Here is a 14,377-nt window from a genome sequence, read left to right on the forward strand (position 1 = left end):
TGACAGAAGGCAAGGAGATTACAATCAGTGGTGTAGGGACGAGAGTTCACCAGCTCTAATAAGGCTTTGGTAAGTTATTGAATCCAGGCCATCACTGAAGTGGGTTTTATTTCAGTACTTTATTTTTTCCCATTTGAACTTTAAGGCATCATTCAACAAATATTTAAGAAATCTCAGTTTTACAATTGCAAGACCGGCAGGACATTAAGAACTTGAATTTCTGCAGGTCTACTCCATCAGCGATTTGCTCATTGGCAAAGAAACCAAAGGAGCTGGACTTTGTGGGGACCATGAGGCTGCCTGCAACAAAGGGCATTGGTGCGTGAAGGAAGTGTGCAGTCTAACATTGAGTGATCATCTTGATTGCAACACCCTGTTGGACGTTGGTGGTGTCAAATGCTGCAAGTGCAATTCACTTGTTCATTGGCGAAAGCTGAAAGTGGACGACAAGGGAGCTGTGTGGTCTCGGTCAAAGAAAAGTCTAGGCCACAATCCGCGGTGTCTCCTGTTTGCAGCTGCCCAGGGGGAGATGTCAGAGTCAGATACTCCACCAGAGTGCCAGAGGTAGTGTGACATGGCATCCGTGCTGGAGATGGTGCTGCCCCTCAGTGTCCGCTTGGAAGAAAACAAGCCGCATTGTGTTTGACTGCAGACTGCTGTAGGTAGCATTTATGGAGTTTGATTATAGTTTTAGTATGACTGTATTTTACAGATGTATTATATGTGCATGCAATCTCATATGTGCTATATGTGTCTTGTGCTGTGTATGACTGCTGGTAATGTGTTTTACACCTTGTCTCTGGAGTAACACTGTTCCATTTGGCTGTTTTCATGGTTGAATGACAATAAAACTTGAACTTGAACTTTATTTCCATATGCAAGTATGCCCTCTTATTGGTAGACATTGTGAGTGTAACAACACAGTACATATACGACTGTGGTGCTGAAGATTCTGGCCTTTAACATGATGGGTTAATGACTAAAATGGTGTAACACAGTACCCAGGAGATTAGATGTCTGAAACAATATAAATATTTCAAATTCAAATATCATTACATAACAAAATGTGGTCAGCACAGATTTCAAAAGACATTCATGTGTGAGTGACCTTGTCAATTTATTTGAAGTTATAAAGAAACAAAATTGCATGATCACAGTGGCAATGTAGAGCAATTACTAGAGCGGCTACCTGACAACTCCATCAGTGCTGGTCCAATCCTGGCTCCTGTTGTGTACATGGAGTTTGCATCTTCCTTGTCTGACCACATGCATCTCCTCTGGTTGCTCCAATTTCCCTCCATGTCTCAAAGTCATGCAGGTCAATCATTTGAATTTCTACTCTTAGATTGTTCCTCACGGTAGCATCTGGCAGGAATTTGAGTGGAATAAATGGAGAATAAAATAGAATTAGTGTAGAATTAGAGCAGCTGGGTGAGTAATAGTCAGTATAGACTCAGTGAGGATGTAAACGACCCTGAAGCCTCACATAAAATGACTGTGATAATAAACCTGATTCAGGTTCTCATTCTGAAAGGCCATGTGGTCAATGTAATCTAAGAGGTATCTTATGGCAACACGTAGTGATAAAACATCAGCTTTATTTGTCACAGGTACATCAAGACATTGAAACATACTGTGAAATACACTGTTTGTGTCAAGGATGCACTGACACCCCCGTAAGTTTGCCACACTTCCGGTGCCAACATAGAATGCCCACAACTCACTAACCTCTCCATACTTCTTTGGAATGTGGGAGGAAACCAGAGCAAACAGAGGAAGACCAGATGGTCAGAAGTGAATGTACAAACTCATCACAGGCAGGATTGGGAACTGAACCTGATCAGTGGTTGCTGGCACTGTAATAGCATTCTACTCATTTGAGTTAAAGGGTTCAATCGCAGAATGTATGACAGGTTCAGTTTATGAGAATGCATGTAATAAATCAGAATGGCATGTTTGTACAGACTGCAATTTTTCACTGTTTACATAAACAATTTGGATTCAGGAAATAAAAGAAACAGAATTGTTCAAAATGCAAATAATATCAAAGTGAGAGCGTAGTTAATACTAAAGTTTGCAATTAGTTATAAAGAAATCTAACTGCCCAGTGAATATGTAAACAGCAAATTCAATTTGATACATGTATACAGCAGCTTTTAATAGGACATACACTTACAATAGAAGACTTAAGATGTAGGAACAGAATTACTCCATTTGGCCTATCGAGCCTGCACCGCCTTTATGAAATTGAAATGGAATAAAGAAGCAAAAGGCTCTCAGAATGCAGATCTGCAAATCATTAGAAGCAGTAAAGTAGATTCACAAAGCTATCGATATAGAAACAAAGAATCTGCTTTAATGAAATTCAAAATCCTTATATTCACATTTATCATTGGAAAAAGTGCAATAAGGACAAAAAGATGATACTAGAATAAAGAAGTTATAATTGTGCAGATCAACTGCAACTTTGAGCTTTATTCTTTAGAAAAATGAAATCTGATGTATCCCCCTTTAATTCTGTGGAGAGGTTTGTTAGGTTGGTCTAGGAAAAGAAGTTAGTTGGTGGTGGGAGAGGGATGTTGTGTATGCTGCTGAGGCCAAAAACAAAGTTCAATGTATGAAGATACATAGGTGTATGTCACCATATTCTACCCTAAGATTCATATTCTTACAGGCATTTATTGGAAAATAAAAAAAATAGGATTTATGAAAAGATATATGTAAGTAAAAACTGACAAACAAACATGCAAAATAAGACAAATAAATAAAGAATATTGTGAATATGCATTGCAGAATGCTTAAAAGTGAGACTGAAGATTGTGGAATAATTTCAGTGTTGAGATGAATACAGTTATCCACACTGGTTCAGGAGCCTAATGCTTGAAGGGTAATAGCTGTCCCTGAACCTGGTGATATGAGACCTAAGGTTCCTGAACCTCTTGCTCGATGATCATGGCAAGAAGCCAACATGGCCTGGATGGTAGAAGTCCTTAATGATGGATCTTGCTTTATTGTGGGAACGCTCCTTGTAAATGAGCTCAATGGTGGGGATGGTTTTGCCTGTGATGGACTGGCATCAGCTGAGAGTAGAGTTACATTTTTTTTGGAATTGGAAGGCACCAAAAGGAGGGTACCAGTTGGAAGCAGTGCTGGGGCTGGCTGTCTGTGAGCACTAAAGGGATACCATGGTCTTTGTAACACAGTGCCAATCTAAGAGGCTCTTCTCCCTGTCTTGAAATTATGTCACAAGATCATGTCACAAACCTCCTGCAGTCTTCCCAGTCAGAGGTCTCACCTCTGACCCCATTTGCTGCAGCTCCTGATCATCCCCCTGAAATCTGTTGATCTCCATTATTCCAGAGTGTCTCCAATGGCCCTCAGCATTTCCAAGGCAATCTGGTTGTCTCTTTTCAACCAATTCCTCAAGTAATTTTAAACCATCCACCACAATCCAGTAGCAATCCTATTCAACTTTTACCACCAATTTTAGTTTGATGGCAATCATCTGAACATTGACCTTCTATAGATATTGAGCATAAAGCAGAGAATCTTCCAAAGCTTCCAAGCATTGCCTGGGTTGTTGTGCGTGAGATTTTGGCCCTCCATAGCAACCAATGTTTAATATGATTGGCTACTGACTGAAATGGTACCATCTTACCCTATTGTACACCTGTATTAAGGCACCTCTTATCTTCCTCCTCGCAAAAGACAAAAGCTCTCGCTCACTCACACAACCTATCCTCATAGGACATGTTTTCTAATCCAGAATTATCCTGGTACATCTCCTTTCTAAAGCTTCCACATCCTTCCTATATTGAGGCAATCAGAACTAAATACAATACTCCAAATGAGATGATTGGTATTGGTATAGGAAGAGGTTTAAAATTGTCAGATGTACTAAAACTCTCCACAGTTTCTTGCCATCTTGGGCAGACACAGTAAGTTGCCATTCTTCACTGTGATGAGTCCAGACAGAATGTTTTCAGTGGTGTAGTTATAAAAATTGGTGATGGAGAATGGAAACCTTTTGAATTTCTTAGAAAATTGTAGCACAGAACAAACCCTTCAGCCCACAATGCTGTGCCGACATTTTAACCTATTCTAAGAATTATCTATTCCTTCCTTCCTATATAATCCTCCATTTTTCTAATATTCATGTGCCTCTCTAAGAATTTCTTAAATTAACCTAATGTATCTGCCTCTTGCATCACCTCTAGCAGGGTATACCACACACCCATTACTCTCTGTGTAAAGAACATGTTGCTAATATTCCCCCTATATTTTCCATCAATCACCTTAAAATTAAGCCCCCTTATATTAGCCATTTCTGCCTTGAGAAAAGGACTCTGGCTATCCACTCTTTCTCTGCCTCTTATCACCTTGCACATCTCTATCAAGTCACCTCTCATTCTCCTTCACTCCAAAGAGAAAAGCCCTAAATCATTCAAACTATCTTCTTAAAACATGCCCTGAGATAATTTCCTCTGCTCCCTCTTTAAAGCCTCCCCATTTTTTCTACAGTGAGGCAACTAGAAATGAGACTTATGGTCCAACCAGGGGCTATAAAGCTGTAATGTGACCTTTACTTCCTTAGTCTTCTGCAGAAGTAGAGGCACCGGTGTGCTTTCTGGGCCACAGCAGGATCATCTTAGCTTAGGGTTGGATGGAATATGGAGCCTAATGCCCTGTGAAGTTGTTTGGCAAACATGTGAAGCATTTAAAGCGAAGCGCAAGAGCAAGAATGAAACGGAACCTGATGATGACAGTGACTGAAGACATCAAAAGGAGTCTTATATGGAAAACACAATTACAGGCTTGGACCTAATGAGCTGAATGGTCGTTTTGTGCATTGCAGATACACAGCCTCCTGAGATAATGGAAATGATTGTTTATGACTGGTCCTAAATGATATGTTTTAATTATTTACAATGTTAGGTAAAAACATGAAATATTAATGCAAATAAAATAAAACAACCCATTCAAAATGATGTCTATAACAATCTGTATTGTTGCTATGACAAAGAAATCACTCTAGCACAGCTTTTTTTCTGCTCTGGCAATATTCCAGTTCCTTATAATTGGCTGTAAAAAAATATATATAATATTGTCTCTGCTTTTTATGCATGAGGGAGATCTTATGATTGTAGGTCATTACCAGCTTGTTCATGTGGTAACTTTATTTTGGACAAAAGAAAGAAAAAAGAATAATGATGTCTTTCCTTAACAAAGTAATCCTAATTACACAATAGAAAGTTTCTTCAATGATTGAAAATGCAGAAAATAATCAGTATGTCTGGGCATATATTAACAGAAAATAAAACATGGCCAAAGCTTCATTGCAAAAAAAACTTTTGCAGTAGTTTCCACGGATATGTGGTTTACTATTGTTACATGCACTGAGATACAGTGAAAAGCTTCACTTTGCATATCATCCACACTGATCATTTCATCACATCAGTGCACTCATGTAGTTAGTACAAAGGAAAAACATTAACAGAGTGCAGAATATAACATTACAGTTATACAGAAAATGCAGTGCAGGCAGAGAACAGTGCAGGGCCATGATGAAATAAACTGAGATCAAGAGTCCATCTTATTGTACAGGAGGTCTGTTCAATAGTAACATAACAGCAGGGTAGCAACTATTCTTGATCCTGGTGGAATGTGCTTTCAGGTTTCTATATCTCCTTCGCTATAGGAGTGCAGAGAAGAGAAAATGTTTGAGGTACTTGCCTGAGATTCTGACATTGTTTCAGATTTCCAGCTTCCTAATGTTTTATTAATTAATCTTCAAAGGCTTGATTCAACCTTGCAGCATTCAGGCGACTCAATCATATTTTGTTCTCTGTTTCTGCTTGCTCACAGGTGGAACCCCGTTTACCTGGTGGATTGGGAGGACCAATGAGAAACAAACTTACTGGGGAGGATCGCTGCCTGGAGTTCAGAAATGTGCCTGTGGGTTGGAAGAAAGTTGTCTGGATAACAAGTATCACTGTAACTGCGATGCTGACAGAGATGAATGGTATGATGATATTCAAAATGAGGCAATGTCGTTCTGATAGATCTCACTGATATTTTCCTGTTCTAACCCGATATCCCTGAACTCCTTGAATATTCAAAAATATACTGACTTCTCCAGTTCCATCAATAGAATGTGGCACAAGAGGAGGCCATGCTGAACCTACATGTTTAATCTTTACATCTAATAACCCATGTACCAGCATCCCCTTGTAGAGTAAGATCTATGAGATCCTCACTACTTAGAGCAAACTTTGTTGTTTTAATTTTGAATAGCCTCACATTCTCCCAGCTTATACCCTATCTGCCTCCATCTTAGATACATGTTTAATCTGATGACTGCTGTTAGCAAATTCTGTATGCCTTTGTCAGAGCAGACTCTCCTATCATGCTTCATATTACGAGGGGTGATTGATAAATTTGTGGCCTAAGGTAGAAGGAGTGAATTTTAGAAAACCTAGCACATTTATTTTTCAACATAGTCCCCTCCTACATTTACACACTTAATCCAGCGGTCATGGACCATACAGATCTTAGACCTCCAGAAAGTGTCCACAGCAGGGGTGATTGATAAGTTTGTGGCCTAAGGTAGAACGAGATGAGTTATACAGCTCTTGTTACATGCATGTGCAGCTCAACTCTTTGAGCGATTATGCAGTTATTTTGAAGTTAATAACTCAGTTAGTCCTGACGAAGGGTCTCGGCCCGAAACGTCAACTGTACTTCTTCCTATAGATGGTGCCTGGCCTGCTGCATTCCACCAGCATTTTGTGTGTGTTGCCTGAATTTCTAGCACCTGCAGATTTCCTCGTGTTTGCAAAGTTAATAACCCATCTCCTTCTACCTTGGGCCACAAACTTATCAATTACCCCTGCTGTGGACCACTTCTGGAGGTCTAAGACGCTGACCTACAAAGAAAGGATCCGTATGCTCCACAACCGCTGGACTAAGTGTGTAAATGTAGGAGGGGACTATGTTGAAAAATAAATGTGCTAGGTTTTCTAAAATTGACTCCTTCTACCATAGGCCACAAACTTATCAATCACTCCCCATATCTTGGATATGTTCCATTCTTCCTTCTGTCTAAATCACTAATGGAAGTTATGGTTTACTGTTTGTTCACGACAAATTGTTAATTGGTTTATTATTGCCTCATGTACCAAGATACAGTGTTAAAATAGTTTTGCATGCCATCCTTACAGATCATTCCAAACATAAGTATATCAGTGTAGTTGAACGAAAAAGCAATAACAATGCAGAATTTAGTATTACAGTTGCAGAGAAAGTGCAGTGCAGGTGGAAAACATGGGTCAATGGATATGATGTGGCAGATTGAGAGATCAAAAATTAATCTTTATCGTACTAGAAGTCCTTCCAAGAGACATAACAGTGTGATACAAATGGCCCTTCAGCCTGTTGGTACATGTTTTCAAGCTGTTGTACTATCTGCCCTTAGGCAGTAGGGAGGAGAATAATCAGCATGAGATGGTTCTTTGATTATGAAGGGTGCTTTGCTGAGACAGAGGGAAGTGTGGATAAAGTGCACACATGAAAATAATAAATTTATTGTAACTCCCTATTATCTGTCCTTTAGTATGTTAACCTGCAGATTCCAAGTGGATAGTGAAGACTGAATTTAGTTTTAACCATTTAACCAGATTCTATTTTACATCATGTAAATAACTGATGCATGATACTTTATAAAATGTCTTTTAAGTATCTGAATATGTTACATCAATTGTGTTTTTCCCATTTCTATCTTGCTAGTTATACTTAAAAAAATTAATCAAACATAATTTTCTGTTCATAAATTTATGGTTATTTTGCAAGTAATCAGATGAAAATTTCTAACAAGTACCTTGTGATGCCATTTCATATTCACAAAATTTTAGCAAGAGTGGTATCAATTTTATTGTTCAATTAGAACATTGAGCATAGAGAGTACAGCACAGTAATAGACCTTTCAAACCACAATGTTGGGCTGATTCAATTAAATTAGTAATCAAATAGCAAACTAAACTAATCACCTTTGCAAACACAAAGTCCACATCCTTCCATTCTCCTCACATTCATGTGACTATTTAAATGATTCTTAACAGTCCCTACTGTATCTGCCTCTAGCACCACACCGGTCAGTGTATCTGCCTCTAGAAACCACACAGATCAGTGTATCTACCTCTACCACCACACCGGTCAGTGTATCGGCTTCTAGCACCACACCGGTCAGTGCACCTGCATCAACCACCACACCGGTCAGTGTATCTGCCTCCAGCACTACACCGGTCAGTGTATCTGCCTCTAGCACCACACCGGTCAGTGTATCTGCCTCTAGCACCACACAGATCAGTGTATCTGCTTCTACCACCACACCGATCAGTGTATCTGCCTCTACCACCACACCGGTCAGTGTATCTGCTTCTAGCACCACACCGGTCAGTGATTCTGCATCAACCACCACACCGGTCAGTGTATCTGCCTCCAGCACTACACTGGTCAGAGTATCTGCCTCTAGCACCACACCGGTCAGAGTATCTGCCTCTAGCACCACACCGGTCAATGAATCTGCATCTAGAAGCACACCAGTCAGTGTATCTGCCTCTAAAACCACACCGGTCAGTGTATCTGCATCTAGAAGCACACCGGTCAGTGTATCTGCCTCTACAACCACACCGGTCAGTGTATCTGCCTCTACCACCACACCGATCAGTGTATCTGCCTCTACAACCACACCGGTCAGTGTATCTGCCTCTACCACCACACCGGTCAGTGTATCTGCCTCTACCACCACACCGGTCAGTGTATCTGCCTCTACCACCACACCGGTCAGTGTATCTGCCTCTACCACTACACAGGTCAGGGTATCTGCTTCTACCACCACTCCCGTCAGTGTATCTGCCTCGACCACCACACCGGTCAGTGTATCTGTCTCTACCACCACACCGGTCAGTGTATCTGTCTCTAGCACCACACCGGTCAGTGTATCTGCCTCTAAAACCACACCGGTCAGTGTATCTCCCTCTACCACCACACCGGTCAGTGTATCTGCCTCTACCACCACACCGGTCAGTGTTTCTGCATCTACCACCACACCGGTCAGTGTATCTCCCTCTAGCACCATACCAGTCAGTGTATCTGTCTCTACCAACACACCGGTCAGTGTATCTGCATCTACCACCACACTGGTCAGTGTATCTGCCTCTACCACCACTCCCGTCAGTGTTTCTGCATCTACCACCACACCGGTCAGTGTATCTGCCTCCAGCACTACACCGGTCAGTGCATCTGCCTCTAGCACCACACCGGTCAGTGTATCTGCCTCTAGCACCACACAGATCAGTGTATCTGCTTCTACCACCACACCGATCAGTGTATCTGCCTCTAGCACCACACCAATCAGTGTATCTGTCTCTAGCACCACACCGGTCAGTGTATCTGCTTCTAGCACCACACCAATCAGTGTATCTGCTTCTAGCACCACACCGGTCAGTGCATCTGCATCAACCACCACACCGGTCAGTGTATCTGCCTCCAGCACTACACCGGTCAGTGTATCTGCCTCTAGCACCACACCGGTCAGTGTATCTGCCTCTACCACCACACCGGTCAGTGTATCTGCCTCTAGCACCACACCGGTCAGTGTATCTGCTTCTAGCACCACACCGGTCAGTGCATCTGCATCAACCACCACACCGGTCAGTGTATCTGCCTCCAGCACTACACCGGTCAGAGTATCTGCCTCTAGCACCACACCGGTCAATGAATCTGCATCTAGAAGCACACCAGTCAGTGTATCTGCTTCTAAAACCACACCGGTCAGTGTATCTGCATCTAGAAGCACACCGGTCAGTGTATCTGCCTCTACAACCACACCGGTCAGTGTATCTGCCTCTACAACCACACCGGTCAGTGTATCTGCCTCTACCACCACACCGGTCAGTGCATCTGCCTCTACCACCTCACCGGTCAGTGTATCTGCCTCTACCACCACACCGATCAGTGTATCTGCCTCTACCACCACACCGATCAGTGTATCTGCCTCTACCACCACACCGGTCAGTGTATCTGCCTCTACAACCACACCGGTCAGTGTATCTACCTCTACCACTACACAGGTCAGGGTATCTGCTTCTACCACCACTCCCGTCAGTGTATCTGCCTCTACCACCACACCGGTCAGTGTATCTGCCTCTACCACCACACCGGTCAGTGTATCTACCTCTACCACCACACCGGTCAGTGTATCTACCTCTACCACTACACAGGTCAGGGTATCTGCTTCTACCACCACTCCCGTCAGTGTATCTGCCTCTACCACCACACCGGTCAGTGTATCTGTCTCTAGCACCACACCGGTCAGTGTATCTGCCTCTAAAACCACACCGGTCAGTGTATCTGCCTCTAGCACCACACCGGTCAGTGTTTCTGCATCTACCACCACACCGGTCAGTGTATCTCCCTCTAGCACCATACCAGTCAGTGTATCTGCATCTACCACCACACCGGTCAGTGTATCTGTCTCTACCACCACACTGGTCAGTGTATCTGTCTCTAGCACCACACCGGTCAGTGTATCTGCCTCTAAAACCACACCGGTCAGTGTATCTCCCTCTACCACCACACCGGTCAGTGTATCTGCCTCTAGCACCACACCGGTCAGTGTTTCTGCATCTACCACCACACCGGTCAGTGTATCTGCTTCTAGAACCACACCGGTCAGTGTATCTGCCTGTCGAACCACACCGATCGGTGTATCTGCCTCTACCACCACACCGGTCAGTGTATCTGCATCTAGAAATACACCGGTCAGTGTATCTGCCTCTAGAACCACACCAATCAGTGTATCTCCCTCTACCACCACACCAATCAGTGTCTCTGCCTCCAGCACTACACCGGTCAGAGTATCTGCCTCTAGCACCACACCGGTCAATGAATCTGCATCTAGAAGCACACCAGTCAGTGTATCTGCTTCTAAAACCACACCGGTCAGTGTATCTGCATCTAGAAGCACACCGGTCAGTGTATCTGCCTCTACAACCACACCGGTCAGTGTATCTGCCTCTACAACCACACCGGTCAGTGTATCTGCCTCTACCACCACACCGGTCAGTGCATCTGCCTCTACCACCTCACCGGTCAGTGTATCTGCCTCTACCACCACACCGATCAGTGTATCTGCCTCTACCACCACACCGATCAGTGTATCTGCCTCTACCACCACACCGGTCAGTGTATCTGCCTCTACAACCACACCGGTCAGTGTATCTACCTCTACCACTACACAGGTCAGGGTATCTGCTTCTACCACCACTCCCGTCAGTGTATCTGCCTCTACCACCACACCGGTCAGTGTATCTGCCTCTACCACCACACCGGTCAGTGTATCTACCTCTACCACCACACCGGTCAGTGTATCTACCTCTACCACTACACAGGTCAGGGTATCTGCTTCTACCACCACTCCCGTCAGTGTATCTGCCTCTACCACCACACCGGTCAGTGTATCTGTCTCTAGCACCACACCGGTCAGTGTATCTGCCTCTAAAACCACACCGGTCAGTGTATCTGCCTCTAGCACCACACCGGTCAGTGTTTCTGCATCTACCACCACACCGGTCAGTGTATCTCCCTCTAGCACCATACCAGTCAGTGTATCTGCATCTACCACCACACCGGTCAGTGTATCTGTCTCTACCACCACACTGGTCAGTGTATCTGTCTCTAGCACCACACCGGTCAGTGTATCTGCCTCTAAAACCACACCGGTCAGTGTATCTCCCTCTACCACCACACCGGTCAGTGTATCTGCCTCTAGCACCACACCGGTCAGTGTTTCTGCATCTACCACCACACCGGTCAGTGTATCTGCTTCTAGAACCACACCGGTCAGTGTATCTGCCTGTCGAACCACACCGATCGGTGTATCTGCCTCTACCACCACACCGGTCAGTGTATCTGCATCTAGAAATACACCGGTCAGTGTATCTGCCTCTAGAACCACACCAATCAGTGTATCTCCCTCTACCACCACACCAATCAGTGTCTCTGCATCAAGCACCACACCGGTCAGTGTATCTCCCTCTGCCACCACACTGGTCAGTGTATCTGCCTCTACCACCACACCGGTCAGTGTGTCTGCCTCTACCACACACTGGTCAGTGTATCTGTCTCTAGCACCACACCGGTCAGTGTATCTGCTTCTAGCACCACACCAATCAGTGTATCTGCTTCTAGCACCACACCGGTCAGTGCATCTGCATCAACCACCACACCGGTCAGTGTATCTGCCTCCAGCACTACACCGGTCAGTGTATCTGCCTCTAGCACCACACCGGTCAGTGTATCTGCCTCTACCACCACACCGGTCAGTGTATCTGCCTCTAGCACCACACCGGTCAGTGTATCTGCTTCTAGCACCACACCGGTCAGTGCATCTGCATCAACCACCACACCGGTCAGTGTATCTGCCTCCAGCACTACACCAGTCAGAGTATCTGCCTCTAGCACCACACCGGTCAATGAATCTGCATCTAGAAGCACACCAGTCAGTGTATCTGCTTCTAAAACCACACCGGTCAGTGTATCTGCATCTAGAAGCACACCGGTCAGTGTATCTGCCTCTACAACCACACCGGTCAGTGTATCTGCCTCTACAACCACACCGGTCAGTGTATCTGCCTCTACCACCACACCGGTCAGTGTATCTGCCTCTACCACCACACTGGTCAGTGTATCTGTCTCTAGCACCACACCGGTCAGTGTATCTCCCTCTAAAACCACACCGGTCAGTGTATCTCCCTCTACCACCACACCGGTCAGTGTATCTGCCTCTAGCACCACACCGGTCAGTGTTTCTGCATCTACCACCACACCGGTCAGTGTATCTGCTTCTAGAACCACACCGGTCAGTGTATCTGCCTGTCGAACCACACCGATCGGTGTATCTGCCTCTACCACCACACCGGTCAGTGTATCTGCATCTAGAAATACACCGGTCAGTGTATCTGCCTCTAGAACCACACCAATCAGTGTATCTCCCTCTACCACCACACCAATCAGTGTCTCTGCATCAAGCACCACACCGGTCAGTGTATCTCCCTCTGCCACCACACTGGTCAGTGTATCTGCCTCTACCACCACACCGGTCAGTGTGTCTGCCTCTACCACACACTGGTCAGTGTATCTGTCTCTAGCACCACACCGGTCAGTGTATCTGCCTCTAAAACCACACCGGTCAGTGTATCTCCCTCTACCACCACACCGGTCAGTGTATCTGCCTCTAGCACCACACCGGTCAGTGTTTCTGCATCTACCACCACACCGGTCAGTGTATCTCCCTCTAGCACCATACCAGTCAGTGTATCTGCATCTACCACCACACCGGTCAGTGTATCTGCCTCTACCACCACACTGGTCAGTGTATCTGTCTCTAGCACCACACCGGTCAGTGTATCTGCCTCTAAAACCACACCGGTCAGTGTATCTCCCTCTACCACCACACCGGTCAGTGTATCTCCCTCTACCACCACACCGGTCAGTGTATCTGCCTCTAAAACCACACCGGTCAGTGTATCTCCCTCTACCACCACACCGGTCAGTGTATCTGCCTCTAGCACCACACCGGTCAGTGTTTCTGCATCTACCACCACACCGGTCAGTGTATCTCCCTCTAGCACCATACCAGTCAGTGATTCTGCATCTACCACCACACTGGTCAGTGTATCTGCCTCTAGCACCACACCGGTCAGTGTTTCTGCATCTACCACCACACCGGTCAGTGTATCTCCCTCTAGCACCATACCAGTCAGTGTATCTGCATCTACCACCACACCGATCAGTGTATCTGCATCTACCACCACACTGGTCAGTGTATCTGCATCTACCACCACACTGGTCAGTGTATCTGCCTCTACCACCACACCGGTCAGTGTATCTGCATCTACCACCACACTGGTCAGTGTATCTGCTTCTACCACCACACCGATCAGTGTATCTGCTTCTACCACCACACTGATCTGTGAATTTGCCTCTAGCTCCACACCGATCAGTGTATCTCCCTCTAGAACCACACCAATCAGTGTATCTGCATCTAGAACCACACCAGTCTGTGTATCTGCCTCTAGCACCACACCGATCAGTGTATCTCCCTCTACCACCACACCGGTCAGTGTATCTCCCTCTACCACCACACCGATCAGTGTATCTGCCTCTACCACCACACCGGTCAATGTATCTGCTTCTACCACCACACTGGTCAGTGTATCTGCTTCTACCACCACACCGGTCAGTGTATCTGCCTCTACCACCACACTGGTCAGTGTATCTGTCTCTAGCACAACACCGGTCAGTGTATCTGCATCTA

The 14,377-nt window shown here is 45.0% G+C and overlaps 1 protein-coding gene across 1 annotated transcript in view; it reads left to right on the forward strand.

The window, feature by feature from the left end:
* LOC132394274 (contactin-associated protein-like 5) overlaps positions 1-14,377 on the forward strand; it is a 1,716,192-nt gene that overhangs the window by 1,224,847 nt on the left and 476,968 nt on the right. The window contains exon 14 of the mRNA XM_059970198.1: positions 5,866-6,022. Within this exon, the coding sequence (XP_059826181.1) occupies positions 5,866-6,022 (157 nt within the window). The remainder of the gene's footprint in view (positions 1-5,865; positions 6,023-14,377) is intronic.

The sequence above is a fragment of the Hypanus sabinus genome, chromosome 5, assembly GCF_030144855.1.
Source record: "Hypanus sabinus isolate sHypSab1 chromosome 5, sHypSab1.hap1, whole genome shotgun sequence".
NCBI lineage: Eukaryota > Metazoa > Chordata > Chondrichthyes > Myliobatiformes > Dasyatidae > Hypanus > Hypanus sabinus.